Genomic DNA, 22462 nt, shown 5'->3' with positions numbered 1-22462 from the left:
TAGCTTTTAATTTGTTTAAATAAAGAATAAGCTATTGACAAATATCTAAGGAAAAAATGTGACTTGCTTGTTAATTTCTTTGGTTAAAGTAATTCTTGAAAAATTAACAGGTAAGCTACATTCATTCCTTTGACGTTTGCCATCGATAATTGATTTTTTGAAATAAATAAAAAGATATCGACAAATGGCTAAGAAAAGGATGTGACTTACCTGTTGGATTCTTTGGCTAAATTAACTCTTCAACAATTAAAAGCTAAGTCACATCAAAGAAAAAGCTATTGACAAATGTCTAAAGAAAAAATGTGACTTGCTTGTTAATTTCTTTGGCTAAATTAATTCTTTAAAAATCAAAAGCTAAGTAATCCTTTCTTCAAAAATTTGTCAATAGCTTTTAATTTGTTCAAATAAATAATGAGCTATTGATAGATGACTAAGGAAAGGACGTGAGTTACTTGTTAATTTTTATGGCTGAATTAATTCTTTAAAAATGAGAAGCTAAGCCACATCCTTTTCTTAGTCATTTGTCAATAGCTTTTGATTTGTTTGAATAAATAAAAAACTATAGGAAAAATGTCTAAGGAAAGGATGTTTCCTACGTGTTAATTTCTGTGGCTAAATTAATTCTTTAAAAATTAACAGGTTGTTTTCATTTAAAAATATTTTAGCAAATCATAAATAATTAAAATCTTTATGGTTAATCTTGAATTTATATTCAAATTTTTATGTCTAAAACTTCTATTTTACTAACAGAAGTAAAATATCTTCGCTACTGACCTTGTTTCGTCAGAGAAATCATAAAGATCTCGCTTTTGATTCCCCTAGAACATGCTAGTAAAATACTAATATAAGCATTGATTAATTACTGTCATAAGCAAATTGATTATGGAAGTTCTGTTTGCTAATTTTGTTTCCGTTAATACCTAACATTATCCACAATTAATAATTTTACATTATTAACATAGTCAAATGCATTTGACGCATTTAGATTAAGAATTAAACTAATTTCTAACTCTAAAAACTTGTCATTGAAATACCTACAGATTCTCCAATATGCAATACCTGTAGCTTCTTTTATCCAATGGTTTATCAATTACAAGAATACCGATTATGACTTATGTGCGTAGTGTATTAATAATTCCACGCAAAATTAACATACGAGCATAAATTAATTAATTTTTTGACATTTCCTCACTAAATATATATTTGATTTTTATACTTCATACTAGGAAGCATTATTCAATTAAAATAGCATCCCAAAGAATAAAATCGTATCAAGAATTCATAAACTAATCAAATCCAATAAAACAAGATTTTACACTCGCTATCACTTTGTAATCGTACTTTAATTATTCGTATGATAGTAAATTAGTAATTGTAATTTGCTTTCAAATTTTTTCATTAATAGGTGCTTTTCGAGGGTTTATTACTGAGCATGCGCAGGTGAATGCGCAGTCAGCAAAAAGTCAGCTTGCAACAGCGTACATGTACTGAGAAAGCCCCTCATATGTTATGTTTTAATTCCTACTTTTTGAGAATTACTTGTTCGACGCTGATGGTGATAAACAGTGATAAACCTGATGAAATTTCATTTTTTTGTGGATAGTTTTTATAATTACAGAAAATCTAATATTATTTGCCACAATAATATTGATATAAAAAAAAACTTGATATTTTTTTTTATTATTCAGTAGTTTTTAGGAAATATGTCAACATTTTTAACCATATTGTTTATATTTCGAATTATTTATTTACACTTGCTTCCATAAGAGCCATGTATAACCTCTCTAAAACAGGCCTACTTTAATAATTAATTTAAAAAAAACTAATATTATTACCTATAATTTTAAGGACACATTAGTGGCGTTAATATTTTATTTACCTAATCTCAAGATTTCATAACATTCTCATCATATCAAGTTTACTAGCGTTGTGCTGCGTTGTACGTTAATACTTTGTTCTTCTCGCACTTATAAAAATCATGTTTTTAGAAATCATCTGCTAGAGGTTTACACTTCTGGCCCCCATTGTACCATGAGCAGCTTCATACTTTAAGATTATGATATGATTTTCTATATTCTACATCTTTTGTTTACTAAAAAATTTAAATGAAAAGAAAAAAAATTGAGGCTCTTATGAATCCTAAATTTCAAGTCAGATATTTTTTTTTTGTTTCTTTATATTTTCTAGTTTCGATTCTCATCAATATTCTATAATATACATAGCATTATGATATTTAATTTCTGATTTTTAACGCTGAAATAAATACACTTGAATGTATGATGTTGGTGTACAAATCTTCAAAAAGTTTGAAACTTTCTTTTTACTCTGTTTAATTGAATAGTAATAACTTATAACAATCAAAATCTAAAACAAGTATTTAACATTCATATAGCTGTTATAAAAAAAATAGACTCGAAAATCATAATCAAATTTTCGACGGTATTAGAAACGATTTTACTAGAATGTTTCAGCACCATCGCAACTAGATGTATCATGTCCAAACACTGTAAAGAAAGAAGAACAATATTTCATTAATAACAGAGAAAATTACGTAATGGTTTTTTGGAAATAGTATTATTTGGATGGTTAATTAATGTTTCGTGGAACACTTATGTTTTCGCTTTTCGTGTGACTTTTTGTTATTTTGCGATAATTATTGAACTGTTTGATCAAATTCGCTTTTAAGATGCTTATTTTGTTTTTTTTTTTTAAAGCGATGGAATGTTTTGTTAGAATATTTGGGTTCTAATCAATTTTTCATTTTCGATTTCGGGCGAGGCCCTTAATCAACGACGCTTCGTAGAGAACTCGATATTTTTTTCAAATTAATAGGTCCCTTTTTTTTTTTTTTATTCAACAATATGTAGTGTCACGTTTTATTATTTTAAGGAGTTATTCAAACTGACGAATCAAATGGGTTAATGCTAATTCGAATTACTATTTTTTGTTCCCAAAAACTATCGTTATAATTTTTTTTTACTTGCGGGCCTTATTAGATTAAATAAATATTCACATTTTCTCGGAGGGCCCAATTGTAAATATTGATTGATCAATTCTAACAAGGTCTTAATTGACGACGTTTCATTAGTAGACTCCACTAAATTTTTGTTTTTTATTTATGTTTGTTTTTAAACTATATGGTTACAATGTCCCTTTAAACCAGAGAAATCGTCCTACCTTGGGACTTACATTCAGCATATATATATATATATATGCAATTATAGAAGTTGTAACGAAATTTATTATTTCGCTGGTTCTCGAAATAAATAATTAATATAGAGAGCTTGTTATGGAGTAATGAGTTCTGATTATTTATTTGTTGTCGTGTGAATTGTTAATAACTAATGGGAGTTAGTTATTAATAATTCCAAGGATCACTGCTATAGCTCCGTGGAGGGTCAAGTCCGTTACATGTACTTTTTTTCCATAGCTTTTTATTCACTTAAATAAACAAAAAGCTATGGGAAAAATGGCTAAGGAAAGGAAGTTGTTTGCCTGTTAATTTCTGTAGCTCAATTTATTCTTTATGAATTAACATGTGGCAACATCCTTCCCTTAGACATTTTTCCCATAGCTTTTTGTCCGTTTGGAAAAATAAAAAGCTATCGAAAAAATGTCTAAGGAAAGGATGTTGCCTACCTGTTAATTTCTTTGGCTAAATTAATTCTTTATTAATTAACTGGTAGGCAACATCCTTTCCTTAGCCATTTTTCCTATAGAAATTCAATTTATTTTAGAATTCAATTTATTGTATAAATTAAATCACAATTAACTATTTTTCAATTATAGCCAAACACACAATATCTACATAATTTTACCAGCTCAATTTTTCCTTTAGCTACATCTTTTCCTTAGCTACTGCTTTTCCTTGGACATTTTTTATTTATTTTATAAATAAAATACATGTAAATTTATTTTTTAAAAATATACAAATGTGCAAGGAAAAGCAGTAGCTAAGGAAAAGATGTAGCTAAGGAATTAATGTGGCTAAGGAATTATGTTTCAAGGAAATAATTCCCGAGTCACATTAATTCCTTAGCTACATCTTTTCCTTAGCTACTGCTTTTCCTTGGACATTTTTTATTTATTTTATAAATAAAATACATGTAAATTTATTTTTTAAAAATATACAAATGTCCAAGGAAAAGCAGTAGCTAAGGAAAAGATGTAGCTAAGGAATTGAGGTTGTCAAAGAATTCTGTTTTAAGGAAATATATTTGCTTGAAATATTATTCTTTGGCAACCTCAATTCGTCAATTCCTTAGCTACATCTTTTTCTTAGCTTTAGCTTATCCTTGGGATTTTTATTTATTAAATAAATTACATGTATTCCGTTTGTTAAATTAATAACTGTCTCAAGTAAACTTCAAGGTTCCTAGATTTCTATTTTTTTAACAAATAAAATACACGCAATTCATTTTCATTTTCGTTACCAATTTGAGTGGCAACTTTTACCCGAAATAAATGTAAACGTTCAAATACAATTTCATTAGGTTAAATTTACAATTTTTTTGGTAAATTCTAAATTTTTTATAGTAAGTCTTACTTTTTCATTTTGTTAAAAATATATTACAATCTAATCAGGCGAAATTTACCGTTATAAAATGCACAAGTTACCTTTCAAAAATGTAAAACAAAATTCATTATTTTATCAGGTGAAATTCGCATGTCTAGAGGTAAATTTCGCCTGATTAATTTGTCATATATTTTTTACAAAATAAAAGAGTAAGATTTGCTCTTAAAAAATTAAAAATTGACCTCATAATTTGTAAAATTTACCGAATAAAATAGTTTTTTTAGTTTTACCTTTTTTTCGGGTAAAAGTTGCATTTTTTTGCTTGGCGTCCCCCAATCGTACACAAAAAAGGTAAAATCTACCAATTATTTTTCTCCGTGTAGATTTTTTACTTATAGCTGCACCCGTATTCAGAGGGCATTACAATTTAAGGCGTTTTTCTTCCACTGGTGGCGCTTGTGAAGCTTTTGTATATGAAATCTATATAAAAAAAATTTTACAAGCGTCATCAACGGCAAAAAAAAGCCCTTAATTGTATAAAATTTGCCATGTGAATACGGGTGCAGTAATTGTAGCCAAACAAACAATATCTAGCTTAATCTACTATCTAAATTCTTGGGTAAATTGGGAATAAGGGAAACATTTAAAATTAATTATAAAAAAATATAAGAATCAAACTTAGAGAAAAATTAGAAAAAAAACTTTAAAAAAAAAATTCCAAAGAAAAAACTTGAAAAAACAAAAAATTTTCGAAAAAAAAACTAAGTCCCTTATTTTGAACTTTGCAAAACTAGCCAAAATTAGATAAAATGCAAACGGTACTACGAATGGTTGAATAGACATAATCTACAATAAGCCGCGACGAGAGGCACCAATATGGGAAACGCACAATTCACCACGACGTCTGAATAAAATAAATCGGTGTGATGCTTGGAAGCGTGCATTAAAAATCAAAACAGTAAATAAAAAAGCAATTGTACACGGAGAAAAATAATTGGTAGATTTTACCTTTTTTGTGTACGATTGGGGGACGCCGAGCAAAGAAATGCAACTTTTTACCCGAAAAAAAGGTAAAACTAAAAAAACTATTTTATTCGGTAAATTTTACAATTTATGAGGTCAATTTTTAATTTTTTAAGAGCAAATCTTACTCTTTTATTTTGTAAAAAATATATGACAAATTAATCAGGCGAAATTTACCTCTAAACATGCGAATTTTACCTGATAAAATAATGAATTTTGTTTTACATTTTTGAAAGGTAACTTGTGCATTTATAGAGGTAAATTTCGCCTGATTAGATTGTAATATATTTTTAACGAAATGAAAAAGTAAGACTTACTATAAAAAATTTAGAATTTACCAAAAAAATTGTAAATTTAACCTAATGAAATTGTATTTGAACGTTTACATTTATTTCGGGTAAAAGTTGCCACTCAAATTGGTAACGAAAATGAAAATGAATTGCGTGTATTTTATTTGTTAAAAAAATAGAAATCAAGGAACCTTGAAGTTTACTTGAGACAGTTATTGATTTAACAAACGGAATACATGTAATGTATTTAATAAATGAAAATCCCAAGGATAAGCTAAAGCTAAGAAAAAGATGTGGAAGTGAATTGACGACCTGAAATTAAGCCAAAGAATAATTTTTCAAGCAAATATATTTCCTTAAACAGAATTTTTGATAACCTCAATTCCTTCCTGGTAGAAATATTTTTAGCGTTCGATTTACTTGGGATTTTTATTAATTAAATAGATAAAATACATGTTATTTTATTTTTGAAAAATAAAAATGTCCAAGGAAAAGCAGTAGCTAAGGAAAAGATGTAGCTAAGGAATTAATAAGACTCGGGAATTATTTCCTTGAAACATAATTCTTTGGCAACATTAATTCCTTAGCCACATTAATTCCTTAGCTACATCTTTTCCTTAGCTACTGTTTTCATTGAACATTTTTTATTTATTTTATAAATAAAATACATGTAAATTTATTTTTTAAAAATACATGTAAATTTATTTTTTTAAAATACATGTAAATTTATTTTTTAAAAATACAAATGTCCAAGGAAAAGCAGTAGCTAAGGAAAAGATGTAGCTAAGGAATTAATGTGACTCGGGAATTATTTCCTTGAAACATAATTCTTTGGCAACATTGATTCCTTAGCCACATTAATTCCTTAGCTACATCTTTTCCTTAGCTACTGCTTTTCATTGGACATTTTTTATTTCTTTTATAAATAAAATACATGTAAATTTATTTTTTAAAAATACAAATGTCCAAGGAAAAGCAGTAGCTAAGGAAAAGATGTAGCTAAGGAATTAATGTGACTCGGGAATTATTTCCTTGAAACATAATTCCTTTGGCAACATTGATAACACTTCCAAGCATTCAAGACATCTTATCCTTGCTACTGCTTTTCATTGGAAATTTTTATTATAAAAAATTAAAATCATAATGTTTTTAAAAATTAAAAGTACATCTAAATAAACTTCTTTGAAAAGATGTTTAAGGATTAATAAAATGAAATTTTTCGAAAAAATACTTTTTCAACATATAACTGACAACTTCTCTTAGCTAAATGATTTACCTTAGCTTCATTGCTAATCTTTTTATTGCAACATTTATAATAAAATCATTTATTCATATTAATTTATTTTTAAAATATAAATGTCCAAGGAAAATTATTTGTCTAATGAAGAAAGTCAAGTAGCTCTAAAATTGAGTTCCTTTGTCAATTCGGTGAATTATTACACTTAGTAATATCTTTGCAGCATATCTTTTCAGATATTTTAATTTTATTTACAAATTTTATTTAAAAACAAATTCCGAGCTGCCGTTAGGCTATGTATGCGATCGTCAAGAATTATCTTTCGCAACGCATATGTTAGCGCGTTTGAATATCCATATAAATACAAATGTATACGCAATTTGTTGTTAAATTAATAACTCAGTAAATAATTAATAAAAATATCTGGAAAAATTTGTAAAAAATTCTCTTGATATACTGCTCAACAATATTGCCACTGACAAGTTTCTCACTTTTAAATTCTCCGACTCATTTTTCATTCAAAAGTTAGACAAATTGAATTTTTCCTCATATTTAATAATCATATAATAAAAATTAAACATTATGAATAAATGATTTTTATTATACTACAAATGTGGTAGCTTATAATGAAGTTACAGTCAAAATTCCAAGTCGATTTATTACTTTTAAAGAAGTTGTCTCTGAGTTATATGATTAAAAGTATTTTTAAAAAAAAAAATTTCTGTTTTATTTTTTATCTCGTAAAGTAATTATCATATAAATTTTATTGGGACAAAACATGTATTTTTAATTTTATAAATACATGTATTTTTTTTTTAAAATACATTAAATTTAATTTTTTTAATTTCCAAATACAGTAAATATTTTAAAATACTTTCTGACTTAAAAGCTGCTGAAGTGTGTTATTGCTCCAGAATTATTTCCTTGAAACATAATTCTTTGGCAACATTGATTCCTTAGCCACATTAATTCCTTAGCTACATCTTTTCCTTAGCTACTGCTTTTCATTGGACATTTTTTATTTCTTTTATAAATAAAATACATGTAAATTTATTTTTTAAAAATACAAATGTCCAAGGAAAAGCAGTAGCTAAGGAAAAGATGTAGCTAAGGAATTAATGTGACTCGGGAATTATTTCCTTGAAACATAATTCTTTGGCAACATTGATTCCTTAGCCACAATAATTCCTTAGCTACACCTTTTCCTTAGCTACTGCGTTTCCTTGGACATTCTTTATTTATTTTATAAATAAAATACATAAAAATTTATTTTTTAAAAATACAAACGTCCAAGGAAAAGCAGTAGCTAAGGAAAAGATGTAGCTAAGGAATTAATGTGACTCGGGAATTATTTCCTTGTAACATAATTCTTGGGCAACATTAATTCCTTAGCCACATTAATTCCTTAGCTACATCTTTTCCTTAGCTACTGCTTTTCATTGGACATTTTTTATTTATTTTATAAATAAAATACATGTAAATTTATTTTTTAAAAATACAAATGTCCAAGGAAAAGCAGTAGCTAAGGAAAAAATAAAGCTAAGGAATTAATGTTGCCAAAAAATTATGTCTCAAGGAAATAATTCCTTAGTCACATTAATTCCTTAGCCACATCTTTTCCTTAGCTACTGCTTTTCCGTGGACATTTGTATTTTTAAAAAATGAATTGACATGTATTTTATTTATAAAATAAATAAAAAATGTCCAAGGAAAAGCAGTAGCTAAGGAAAAGATGTAGCTAAGGAATTAATGTGGCTAAGGAATTAATGTTGCCAAAGAATTATGTTTCAAGGAAATAATTCCTTAGTCACCTTAATTCCTTAGCTACATCTTTTCCTTAGCTACTGCTTTTCCTTGGACATTTGTATTTTTAAAAAATAAATTTACATGTATTTTATTTATAGAATAAATAAAAAATGTCCAAGGAAAAGCAGTAGCTAAGGAAAAGATGTAGCTAAGGAATTAATGTTGCCAAAGAATTATGTTTCAAGGAAATAATTCCTTAGTCACCTTAATTCTTTAACAAATATATTTCCTTAAAACAGAATTCTTTGACATCCTCAATTCCTTAGCTACATCTTTTCCTTAGCTACTGCTTTTCCTTGGGATTTTTATTAATTAAATAGATAAATTACATGTTATTTTATTTTTGAAAAATAAAAATGTCGAAGGAGAAGCAGTAGCTAAGGAAAAGATGTAGCTAAGGAATTAATGTGGCTAAGAAATTAGCTACTGCTTTTCCTTGGACATTTTTTATTTATTTTATATTTAAACCGGATCCGAATTTTGTTTTAAAAAAATTTTGATTTGAAAAAAAAAATATATTTGCTTTTTTCAATTATTTTTTTTAACAATCATTATTAACAATATTTTTATCTTAGAAAATTCAACCTAAACTAAACTAAAATTCCGGATTTTGCGGGGATCAATCTCGGGGCTATTCTGTTCAAAGTCGGCAACTCTATCCTATTGACCACGGCGGCGTACGTGGAATCCATAAAATCAAAAGTCCTTTACAAGTGTAGAAAGTTATCTCAAAATTACAATAGAAAAACTTGATATGATTAATACTATATATATGCAACAATGTATTTTTTATTATCAAAAAATAAAATGACATTCTGAAATTAATTTTTTTTTTTTTTTTTTCAAATACTTCTAAGTTGGATCCGTTTCAAATCAGGGAAACCGGATCCGGCTTACCTTAGCCAAGCCTGACCGAATCCGGAAGTTAACTTTGACAAAAAAAACAAACTTCAATTAAAGTCCGGCATTCTGGATCCGATTCGGATCAGGATAGAGTAAGGAAAACCAGATCCGGTTAGCCTTAGCCAAACCTGACTAAACCCGAACGTTAACTTTGACAAAAAAAACAAACTTCAATTAAAGTCCGGCATTCTGGATCCGATTCGGATCAGGATAGAGTAAGGAAAACCAGATCCGGTTAGCCTTAGCCAAACCTGACCGAACCCGGAGATAACTTTGAAAAGAAAAATAAAGTCCGATTAAAGTCCGGCAATCTGGATCCGATTCGGATCAGGAAAGAGTAAGGAAAGCCGGATCCGGTTAGCCTTGTGCCGATGAACGGATCCGAAAAAGGCCTGTGAGACCTGGATCCGGAAAAATTTTAGCCATACTGGATCCGATTCGGATCAGGATCCGGCCAATCCGGATTCAATTTCCACTCGGGATGTTTGCATTTTTCTCTTAGAACAGCTTTGCATGAACATATTACTGATAATCAGAGCCGGGAAGTTCGTCTGTTATTTCAGCTTGCCGTAAATACCATGGCAACATGGTGAAATATAGTTAAAAAAAAAGACGATCTGAACCTCGTACATGGAAAAAATGGCCTTATATTTTTGCCCTTTTAAAAATGGCCTCAAAAAATGGCAAAAAGAGGCCAAAAACATAAGGCCATTTTTTAAAGCCATTTTTAAGAAGCCAAAAAAAAAAAAATAAGGCCATTTTTTGAAGCCCTTTTTAAGAGGCCAAAAATATAAGGCCATTTTAAAGGGCCATTTTTAAGAGGCCAAAAAAAAAAGGCCATTTTTTGAGGCCATTTTTTCCATGTACGAGGTTCAGATCGTCTTTTTTTAAAACTATATTTCACCATGTTGCCATGGTATTTACGGCAAGCTGAAATAACAGACGAACTTCCCGGCTCTGCTGATAATATTTCACCATTAATTTTTTTAAATCGACCTTCAATATCATGGATCTTTTGAATGAGATGTTTGTATACAAGTGGCAAACACATGATACTAATCACTTGAATCAATTTTTACACCAATACTCGTAATATGTTCCGCATATATAATACGAATTTCGAGGGAATTTCGTGGAATTCGTTTTTCGTGCCCATGACAGTATATACTCAATAGTTAATAACATTTTTTTAATAAACAATAAAATTTTATGCTAATGGGATATACTTGACTGCATGTAATTAGTTTCTTTCTTTGCCAACTGCTTACAGCGATTGGCTACGCCCACAGTCCGTTTCCCAATAGGGTTAGAGATGTAAAAATACCGGTATTTTTTTTTTCGGTATTAATACGGTATTTAATACGGTATTGATACGGTATTACCGTATTTAATACCAAATGGGTGTTCTGTATGTTAAAATACGGTATCAAACTGAATTTTTGATACGATACCGTATTAATACCAAATACACCCCTATAGATGTAAAAAATACGGTATCAAAAGTTCAACATTGAGTGGCGCTAGTGTCAATTTTACTGTCCGCCATCTTTTTTGTACCGAACTTCAAACATTTTTAGTATCAAAATAAATGAAGCGAATTAATTATTTAATTATCAAGTCTAAATAATTAATTATTAAAATTAATAACATAATTATTTACAGACAATAAACAGACAAAAAAATATAAACTAACCTCGTTTGCTTATGCCACAGTATATTTTTAATTTAGATTTAATTATTGGAAATTAAATAATTCAGTGTCCTAAAATTCATCAAATATACGAATAAATTTTATAATAAAAATTACTAGTGTAATTTATAAACAATTATATATAAATTATTTAATTAGGTTATTACCTATATTGTATCATATATCCTATTTCTTTGGGTTTTTTTTCATCAACAAAAAAAAATAAATAATAATAATTGTTCCCAAAGTGGCTGATGCCATGCGCCACTGTGCGCCACTGCCCACTAGCGCCAAGATGTACAAATTTTTGATACCGTATTTTTACATCTAGAGAGGTGTATTTTAGTATCAAATGACAGATACCGTATTTTTACATGGGAACATCGGTATTTCGGTATCTGTATCGTATTTGGCGCTCGGTATTAATACGGTATTTAATACCGTATTAAATACGGTACCGTATCGACTCACATCTCTAAATAGGGTGCCACGAATCTGAATTTACCTACGTCTCCAAATTCAGTCCCGTGACACCCCATGGTGCCCTCCGCGGCGGCTTATTGTGGATTATGGCTTTTTTACTATTCACAGTTCTCATTGCGTTTTATCTAGTTTTGCCAAGTTCAAAATAAGGGACTTGATTTTTTTTCGTGCATTTTTTTTTTTCTAAGTTTAATTCTTATATTTTTTTATAATTAATTAGGGCTAAGTAAAATATCTAGCAGTTAAGTAACAAATTTGGCTGGTAAAATAATGTAGATATTGATTGTTTAGCTATATTATTAAGGCTAAGTAAAATATCTAGCAGCTAAGTGAAAAATCTAGAGAAACTCGGCAATTGCCAATATGAGAATATTATTATGAACATATGTTTATCCGGCGGGTGAGGCAGACTGAGCAAGGCTGCCAACACTGCGCGTGGAATCTGTCATAAATGTGATTTTGACGGCACCCGTATTCAGAGGATGTTCTCATTAGGGCGTTTTTTTTCCGATGGTGGCGTTTGTGAAGCCTTTCTATATGAAATCTATATAAAAAAAATTTTGTCAAGCGCCATCAGCGGAAAAAAAAGCCCTAATGAGAACAATTTTGCCCCGTGAATACGGGTGTGGATCACAATTATCGTGGAAAATGGTCCGCTTTCTAGGAGCCCTCCGAATACTAGTGCCTTGGTAATAATAAAAAGATTTATTATTGTAAAATCTTAAGCAATTTCTAGACAAATAAAGTTCGTTTGAAAGGGTTGTAAACATGACACAATTGTACATGATAAAATGATTCGTTTATATGCCAGGGTTAAGTAAACACTAAAGGCTTGTGGCCACTAGCATAGTTTTTCGACCAAGTTCTATGCCATAGCGATATGGCAGAAATAGTTCACATATGACGGCTATAGGGCGGCGTTTTAATCGTTTTTTGAAATTGTTTCAGCTATACCAACTTGCTCAGAAACACATAAAAAATAAATAAAAATATAACTTTCTTATTTGTTGACAATTTGATATTTTGACAGTCAATCATTATACATATTACATATGTACTATACATGTGTAAATATAAACAAACAAATTTATTAATAACGCTAACCATTGTTGTTGTATTTTTTTAATGTTGGTTGTATCAAAAAAAACTAGTGTGAAGTTAGCGGTTCTATGCTGAAAATGCTGCGTGCAGCATTTTTTCAACATAGTTCTCCGGGGCAGGGGGAAGCTCAAAACCGTACATTTCTTGTAAGAGAAGGATAGAAGAAGAAATAGAAGATTGAGCCAGAAGAGATAGAGAGAAGGATAGAGCTAGAAGAATAAAACTGAACGACGGGGTGCGTTCCGTGGCTATCCAGTCCGTACGAACTTCAAAATGGCGGAGTTTGGAAATATTTTGATTCTTTGTTGTGGTAGACCTGATTTTTTTCATTTGAAAATAATCTGATCAAATTTGACGTTAGCCAATTTATTCGACAGATTTGAAATAATTAAATAGAAACTCTGTCAACTTAAACCTGAAAAAAATAGTAATACTTAATATTTTAAGTTTTTATAAATCTCTGGCCTTCTCTTTGGCTATAGTGATGTATCATAGTAACATTTAACATTATTAGAATTTTCATTTTTTTCGTCGCCATTTTGAAGTTCGTACTTATCGTCCATTATGGCCTTTCTACTATTTGTGGTTCTCTTTATATTTTATGTAGTTTTTCCAAGTTCAAAATAAGGGATTTAGTTTTCTTATGTAAAAAACTAGATTTTTTACTTAGCAGTAATAAAGTGCGAAAATTGATGCTTTCAAAAATCTACTTCGGACATTCAAATATTTTTATATTAGTGAACCATAAAAAGTAATGATTTTTTTACTCACTTTCACAATTTTCACAGTAAGGCCGTTCAGTTGATTTACTAGGTGTTTGCAATTTTATTGATTTTTCTTGTTCAAAATCTTGGGATTGCATATGACAGTCTTCTGTTTCATGAAGATCAAATCGATCGCAAATATCGCAAAACATTCTCTGTGCATATAGTTTGTTTTCTAATGTACTCAAATCAATTGCTTCAACTGGCGATACTCTCATTTCAAGTACTTCTATTTTACAAAGCAGTGTTTTATTTTTTTTCTGCATTTCAACAATAACAGAGTTTAAAAAATCAATTTGACCCTTGTAAGTCTCATTGTCTTCGATTATTTTCTCCAAGCTGTGATCATTAATGGCTTCATTAAATTTTAATTGATTGTTATTATTTTGATTATTTTTATTTTTTTTTAATTCATCCAATGCTTTTTGAAGTGTTAAATTTATTTGACTATTTTCTTTTTCCAATCGGCATTGATCTTTGACTAATTTACTAATTTTTTCTTCTAAATTTTTTATTTCATTTACATATTGTTGAATTTTATTTTCAGATGTCTCTAAATTTTTTTTTAGATCCATCTGTATAGCCGTAGGTTTCTTATTTTGAGCAACAAGAGAAATAATTTTCTCTTCGTATTGAGCTTTTTTAGTTGTTATATTTATATTTTCATTTTTTTGAGCTTCCAATTCTTCATTAAGACTTTTTATGATATTTTCTCGTGATAATACATCACATTCAAGTTGATTATTATTGTCGCGAAGACTTTTGCATTGTGATTTTATTGTATGTAACTCTTCTTTTATTTTTGCAACTTCAATTTCGTTTTGTTCACCAAAATTTTTAAGTTCCTGAATTTTTTTTTCTTCTGTACTAATTTTATCACTAAGGTTTTTTTTTTTATCTTCTAACAATAAATTTTTCTTTTCAAGATCACTATATAGGTTTGTTTGAATTTCAATTTTTTGTCTTAATTCCCGAATAATATTTGTATTTTCACAATGAAACTTTTCATTTTTATTATTTAAATTTTTTAGTTCTAATTCCAAATTTGAAGTTTTAGTCTCAAACAGTAAAATTTTTTTCTCTAGATTTCCAATTTCATTTTGGCTTTCTTTACAATTATTTTCAGATATTGCGAGTTTTTTGGTAATCTCAGACATTTTATCTGCATTTTGGACATTCGTTGTCTCCCGCTCATTGATTAAATTTTCTATTTGCTTTTCGAGATTTGTATTGATTCGAGAATTATCATTTTCTTTAGATAAAAGCGTATCACTTAATTTTTTATAATTTTCTTTTCGAAGTAATAATTCACATTTTAAACCATCTATCTGTTTAGAACTGGATTCTAATTCGATATTTTTTTCATGCAATTTATGATCTGCTTCTTTAATTAAAATATCAAGTTGACTAATTTGTTGACGATGTTGAGCGATTTTTATATCTTTTAATGTAAGTTCTTCATTGTGTTTTACTAATTGTTCTGATGAGTTAGCTGATGAAGAAATAATAGCCGATATTCTAGCTTCTAATTGTGATTTTTCAATATTTAATTCATTGATTTTTTTGTTTGAAAATGCTAAGCTTTCCTTTTTTTCTTTAAAATTATTATCTTGAACCTTCAATTCGTTTTCAAGATTAGTTATAGTCTGTTGTGCAAGTGCTATCGCATCCTCCAATTCTGTATTGTTTTTTAATAGAGTTTTTATTTCTTCATCTTTCAATGTCACTTGAGATTTCAATTCTACGTTTTCTTGTTCAGCTAGATTTAATTTTATAGTTATTGCAGCTATTTCTGTTGAAATTTCATCGATTTTCTTGAGTTGATTATCTGAATTTGATTTAATAGTTTTCTCTAATTTACATTTCTCAGCATTTTGAAATTTTATAACATTTTGAAGCTCAGATACTTGTATCTCAAAGTTCGTATTGATTGTTGATAAATTATCAATATTCTTCATGAAATTTTCCTTTTCTTTTGTCATTTGATTTTTTTTTATTTTCAATTCATTTCGAATATTCAAATTCTCTTCATCAAGAATTTTTAATTGGTTTTTTAGTTTTTCAATTGTAGTTTCTAAATTTTCTAGGGGTTTTTCATTGACCAACGATATTGCTTCTTTATTAGATAATTTTTTTTCATATTTCTCAAGCTCAGCAACTTTTTCCTGCAATGTTTCTGTAATTTTTTTAATATCTTTGTCTTTTAAGTCAATTTGTTCATGAAATTTTTTTATATTGAATGATATAATATTAATTTCATCATTTTTTAACTGAAGTTCTTTGTTCTTTTCGTCAATTATTTGTTCAGATTTATTAACGATTAATTCATTTTCTTTAACATTATTTCTAAGATTTAAAACAGTTCGTTGTAATTCTTCAATTTCGATAGTCATTGATGCAGAAAGACTTTGGTGTTCTTCGTGAGTTTTATCTAATAATACACTTTTGTCATTGATAGCTTGTTGTAAGTTTTCTATTTTGACGATCATTGAATTTTGAATATCTAATTCTTTATTTTGAAAGTTATTTTCCAAGTCTGCAATTTTACTTTCAAGTTCCAGTATTTGTTTTTCTAATTCAATTTTAGCTTTATTTAGTCTAAGATTTTCGCTTTGAAGCTCTTTAAAAGAAAAAAGAAACGTTCATAAATATTATATTTACAATTTTATATTATATAATCAATGAATAAGCCAGTACCTGAATATACTTTTTTTTCACTGCGTAATGTTGCCAATTCTTCTTCGACTTCGAAAAGTTTCGTATTATCATACTCCAATTGAGTGATTCGCTTTCGTTCTTCATTTAATTGTCCTTCTAATACTTGTATTGTATTTTCATGTACAATATTCACAACCTGACAGACAAAATTCGAGAAACTAATTATCTAAATATTTCCTATTTAAATTTTTAATTTATAAAAAAAAAAATTGAGTACTTACATTTTGTTTAGATCTTTCTTTCTAAGATATGAAAAAGAAAAAAATTATTATTAGCAAACTTTAAGTAAATGCATACAATATAAAAATTTTTATAGCAGAAAAGAATAAATAAGTCAATGAACCTGTATATCTTCATTGTTTATTGATTCTTCTTCAAATCGGAATAGTAGATCTTCACATTTTTTTTTCTCATCTTCTAATTGGACATTTAATATTTGTTTTTCTTCTAATAGTTTCGTCATTGCCGATTGTGCATCAAAAATAATTTTTTCCGTCTCTTCTCGATACTAAGAAAAATTAAAAATATATTCATTCAAACAAATACATAGCATTATTGGTATGTAAATCATAATATATTTTTCCCATAAGTAAATATCTACCTTACTATATTCTTGTTTTAATGCACTTATTGACTGTTCAGCATTATCAGCTTGGATAGCAGACTTTGTAATCCTTTCTCTCTCTAGATTTCTTTCTTTTCGTAACATATCGATTTCTTGTTGTTTTTCTTTTAATTTTTCCTGAAAAATGTATATTTTTTTAAGGAAATATTTTGGAACTAATATATTAGAAAAAATTTTATTTAGAAAAATACAAGGTTTATACCAGAAAATTAAAAGTTTTTATCCGGATTCATGTTTTGAAAACAAATTTTTTATTTCTATTAATACTCTATGAGGCTTTGAATTTTGATCGATTTATCAAAGATGCTACAAGAAAACCATTTTAGATAATTCTTATTATAGAAATTGTATGCAGAGAATAAAACAATAATTGTAAAAAGCTTCTTTCTTTTCAATAACATTCTATAGTCATATCTTAAATTATAAAGAAATTTGTATCTATATGCTGGTGTTATACTTGAATACTTTTTCATTGTTTTTTGTCAACTATTAATGACTCAATATGCTTAGAATACTAAAATAGTGTTTTATTTCCGTTACAAATACATTTTACAAACTTTTAAAATACAATAACAGAATTATATTAATTCTATATACATATTCTAAGTTTACTTAATTAACATGCTTTTGAGTGAATTATTGCCTCACCTGGAGTGTACTTTGGCTAGATGTAGGTTGGCGAACTTTCTGTAATTTAACCGATTAAAACACAATAACAAAAACAAACAGTAATAAAAATAAACAACAAAAAATATTTCCATTAATAATTAATAAACAAAAAAAGTGTTTCATTTATATCTTATTGATAGCATAAACGTATCTCGGAGTTACAAGCAACTTCACTCGGCAAATCTTACCCGCCCAGTTATATTTCCTCGGATATTATTAGAAGTTGTACTAGTTATACTTGATAAAGAAGTCAAAGATTCTCTGGAACTTGTTTTTGTAATTGATGTATTCAAAGCTCCATAAGTTGGCTTGCGAAGAGACAAAGATGAACGTTTGCTTGATGGTGATCTTGATACTTTTGTACTAAAGCAAACAGACCATGTTTCGGTGGACACTGGAAATATCTGAAATATAATCATAAAGTAAACGAGTCGATACACTTTTTGTTTAATTTCACTTTATAGTATGGTAAAACAAAAAAACAAATAATAATATTTTAATAATCAATTTAAACCTTATATCTGCAACAGAACCATCATTTTTCCCAACTGGATCATCTAATTCAACACCACACCAATCTCCAGTCGCAAATTCAGTCGTGCCCAAGTATTTAAGTACACCAGTTTTACTTCCTGGCTTGACGACACAATCACCCTATCACCAATTTTCAGATCACGATAATGTGATAATGATGACGAAAGACTCGTTGTTGATGTATTCAGTGATGGTGACATAGATAAAATTTTTGGTTCGACATATTTATAGCAGCTTCTGATAATGGGTGACAAGTTAGCCTAGTGAGACGTGAAAATATTCCATGCTTAGGAGCACATTGAAAATATCTTGAGCCAGCAACTGATCCATCGTTCTTTCCTTTGTAGTATTGTAAAATGAAAAAACACATAATAAATATTCGATAAATAGAAAATTTGATAATAATAACTGACTCATAAATGACCAAGCAATTACCAATTGGCTCATCTAGTACTACCCCAGCCCAATCGCCTGGTGCAAATTGTGTTTCTCCAATGTAAGCTATAGATCCAGGTTTTGTTCCACCGACCCATACTCTATTTCCTATTATAAAGCTGTCTGTGTCTTCTGTCAACACGACACTTGTATCTGTTTATATTTAAAAAAAAAATATATATGAATACTTAAGCCGTAATAGATTCAAGTATAAATTTTATAAATATATTATAAAAAATTCTTTATAATGTGATTAATCAAACTCACCTGATTCACGACGCACATCGTTACTCATTTTGTGATTTGAGTTTTTGTAGATAGGCTCCATGCAATCTGTCATGCAATGAAAACAATATCTAAGATATCTACTTAATAAAACAAATCATCAGACTGATACAAGCAATCGAATCTGCAATGAATTATGTTTAATGAGCTGTATAATATAACTAAAAGACAATTGCTATAAAAACCGGAAGCTAAATGTAATAATAATTGTTACATAAATAAATAAATGGATTAATTATGATAAATTGTTATTGATCGATAACTTTTTCAGGGCGTTTAAACTGTAAAAAAATAAAATATGCACGTATATATTATTTATTCTCAATCTAATAACTTTTGTTATTTTTACCAATGTATCATGAACTGACATCATCTTTGACGATTTTAGCTTCTCAAGGATAGTTAAACCTAAATGAATAGTTTTATCTTTTCAATTTGACATAATCGATAGAAACACTTTTCTTAAAATGTTCATGGCAATTCGATTACTGATATATTCTGAACAAAGTGGGCGCGGTTTGTAGATAAACATTGGTAATAATTAGATAGATCTAGGCGTAGGTGAGTTGGGACTAAACATAGATTTTTTTTGTCATTGAGTGATTGTATAATATTGTACGGCATATATACACTTAAGAACAGCATTTTTTAAATTTATTCGATTTCATAACTATGATATACAGAGAATGGTAAATATGGGCATGGAAAATATAACTTAACACAATCATTTAACTAAATTATGTATTATATCACTTGAATAACTATCAATTACTAAAAAAATATTTGGAAGATATTTTAATTTTTCTGTTTCTAATATATTATTTTAAAAAATGATCAATTAAGTCTACATGTTTTCTTACAAAATAAAAAATATAATTGTTAACGTATCTATTCACATTTTAACACTATATTATTTTTTTCCAAGTTTTGAAACTGCGTTTAATTTACCAAGAATTTTAAGAAATCTGATAGCGATGAAAAGTGCAGACAAGAAAAAGAATTGTTAAAGAAGCTTGATTGCTTGTTGACCATTTCAGTGAAACTGATTATTTACAACAGTTAACAAGGTAGGTATAAGAGAAGTTTTTCATATGTTGACCTAGACCCGTAAATACTATTGAATAGGGGGGGGGGGGGATAAATGACTTCATTGTTGGATTAAGTAAATGAACAAATTGATAAAAAAATGATTCCAAGATATATTTGGTTATTTACTTATTCATACTTCTTTTTATAAAAGCATAAATAAAACAAAATATAAAAATCATGCAAATTAATTGGCAAAATGAATCCGACTAGAAAATTGATGATAAACTAACGCGAAATTATCGTTAACTTACTCATAGATGACCGAGAAGCCGATCGAGATATCCCTGGTTGTGATTGTGAAGTACAGCAAGGTTGACTAATTTTTGATGTTAGACGTAGCTCAGTAGTTTTTCTATCTAGACCTACTTTTTCTGATTCGTAGTTCATTTCACTATTTTAAATTTATTTATTCTATCACAGTCTTTTAAATATTCGTTTATTATAATTGATATTGATATTGATAAGCTAGATTCATATGCAAAAAAGCTTTGAAATTAATTTTACTCTGCATTAGTTTCCAATACGATATACAAAAAAAACGTTGTAAAATACATAATCACGTCATATTTTATGATGAAAATATATAATCATTACACATTATATGATAATAAGTACGCATAAGTCATAACATTAAAAATCCGCACCGTTTTGTACAGGTTATGATTTCGCAACTTCTTGTAAAGTTAAGGCTTGTGGCCACTAGCATAGTTGTTCGACCAAGTTCTATGCCATAGCGATATGCAGTGATGGGTAATTCGACGATTTTCGGGGTATCATACAATCATACGTATGATACGTATGATACGTATCATACTACATAAAGTGTATGATAGTTGAAAGTGCCCTCTTTTTTTATAAAATGAACTAAATGATTCATCAAACTCTCTCACTCACACCACTGTACACAGCTGTCAAACTTTTTTTTTTATTACACGATAAATAATAAATAAATTCATCAACGTGTATAAAAAATTTTATTAGGATTAAAACATTATACGAGAAAATGATTCAACAGTTATTATTATGACTTCTTTAAAAAATTGACTCATAAGTTCGCCTGGAATATATTCAAGTATTTATGCTAATATGATGAAATAGGTCAACTTGGCAAATAGGTCTCCCAGATTAATATAATACGTTTCTCATGAAGAACGACAGGGAAAATATATTTGTGATATTGTGTGATTATTGAGTTGAATTATCTGTGTGATTATAATCTCATAATTACTGTATTTATTATTTTTTTTTTTGCAAGCTAATGAAACTATCTTTTTTCTTGGCATTTCATGATGTTCCTTAGAACTTGTCAAAACCCTCCTTGCCCACATATCATGTCTATTATCTCATTTTTTTATTGTAATTTTTGAGATTATTCAAGTAAAATACACACAATCATTTTTCGTTAGTTGATTTATTAATGAATATTAATAAATTCTTGAGATATATTATATGTTGGATGTTGACATATTGTTTTTGGGCGCCAAATATGTGTATAATGGCGGATAGGCAAAATAGCGTCAGTAAAATATAATAGTTTAAAGTGAAATGTAGAAACGCTTTTAATGTATGATACATAACTGTGAAATGGAGATGTATCATACTGTATGATACAGTGTATGATACTGCTGTATGATACACCGGTATCATACCTACCCAACACTGGCGATATGGCAGAAATAGTTCACATATGACGGCTATAGGGCGGCGTTTTAATCGTTTTTTGAAATTGTTTCAGCTGTACCATGGTAGAAATATACAGGTAGGTCCATGCGCATACGTTTTTTTAAGCCAATAAGAAGTGCTGACCACCGGTTGCCATATTGGCTAAAGTGGCGCGACTTTATTTAAATCATAAATTAAAATACATATTAAAGATGATCTTAGTAGAAGATTAAAATAATACATAAACAAATGATTAATTATATAAAAAATAAAATAAAATACATAAGCTTTGTTACATAACTTATTTTCTTTTTTTTTTTTTTTATCTTCTATAATTTGCTCATTAAAAACTCTGAGTCAAATGTACGTACAAGTATGTACCAAACATTGTAATTGCATCAGTGCAATATATTATTCTTTTATGCAAACTTTAGTTTGTTAACTAAATATAAAATTTCTTTTATTTTGTGAAAAAAGTAAAAGTTCAATTTCTAATTGTTTTGCTTATCTATAAATACGTAGAATTATCAAATAATATTAAAGTTTTATTTATGATTAATGCTTTTAAGCATGCCATACCAAATAATTACAGTACAATAATAATATTATGACGGACACACAGATTTACACAC

The 22462-nt window shown here is 28.3% G+C and overlaps 1 protein-coding gene across 1 annotated transcript; it reads right to left on the bottom strand.

Annotated features, from left to right (window-relative positions):
- Positions 1 to 1426: 1426 nt before the first annotated feature.
- LOC122849087 (CAP-Gly domain-containing linker protein 1-like) lies at positions 1427 to 21579 on the bottom strand. Its single transcript, XM_044147665.1, is given in 15 exon segments — positions 1427 to 2504; positions 13821 to 16433; positions 16511 to 16667; positions 16753 to 16773; positions 16875 to 17039; positions 17133 to 17273; positions 17805 to 17843; positions 18014 to 18186; positions 18189 to 18229; positions 18340 to 18460; positions 18463 to 18588; positions 18591 to 18698; positions 18795 to 18947; positions 19062 to 19127; positions 20420 to 21579. Coding segments are annotated over 15 exon segments (4107 nt in total). The 5' UTR covers positions 20556 to 21579; the 3' UTR covers positions 1427 to 2457.
- Between the last annotated feature and the right edge of the window lie 883 nt (positions 21580 to 22462).

Source organism: Aphidius gifuensis, linkage group LG2, assembly GCF_014905175.1.
Source record: "Aphidius gifuensis isolate YNYX2018 linkage group LG2, ASM1490517v1, whole genome shotgun sequence".
NCBI classification, from domain to species: domain Eukaryota; kingdom Metazoa; phylum Arthropoda; class Insecta; order Hymenoptera; family Braconidae; genus Aphidius; species Aphidius gifuensis.
Note: the sequence above shows the minus strand (reverse complement) of the source record. Positions and strands in the feature narration are given on the sequence as shown.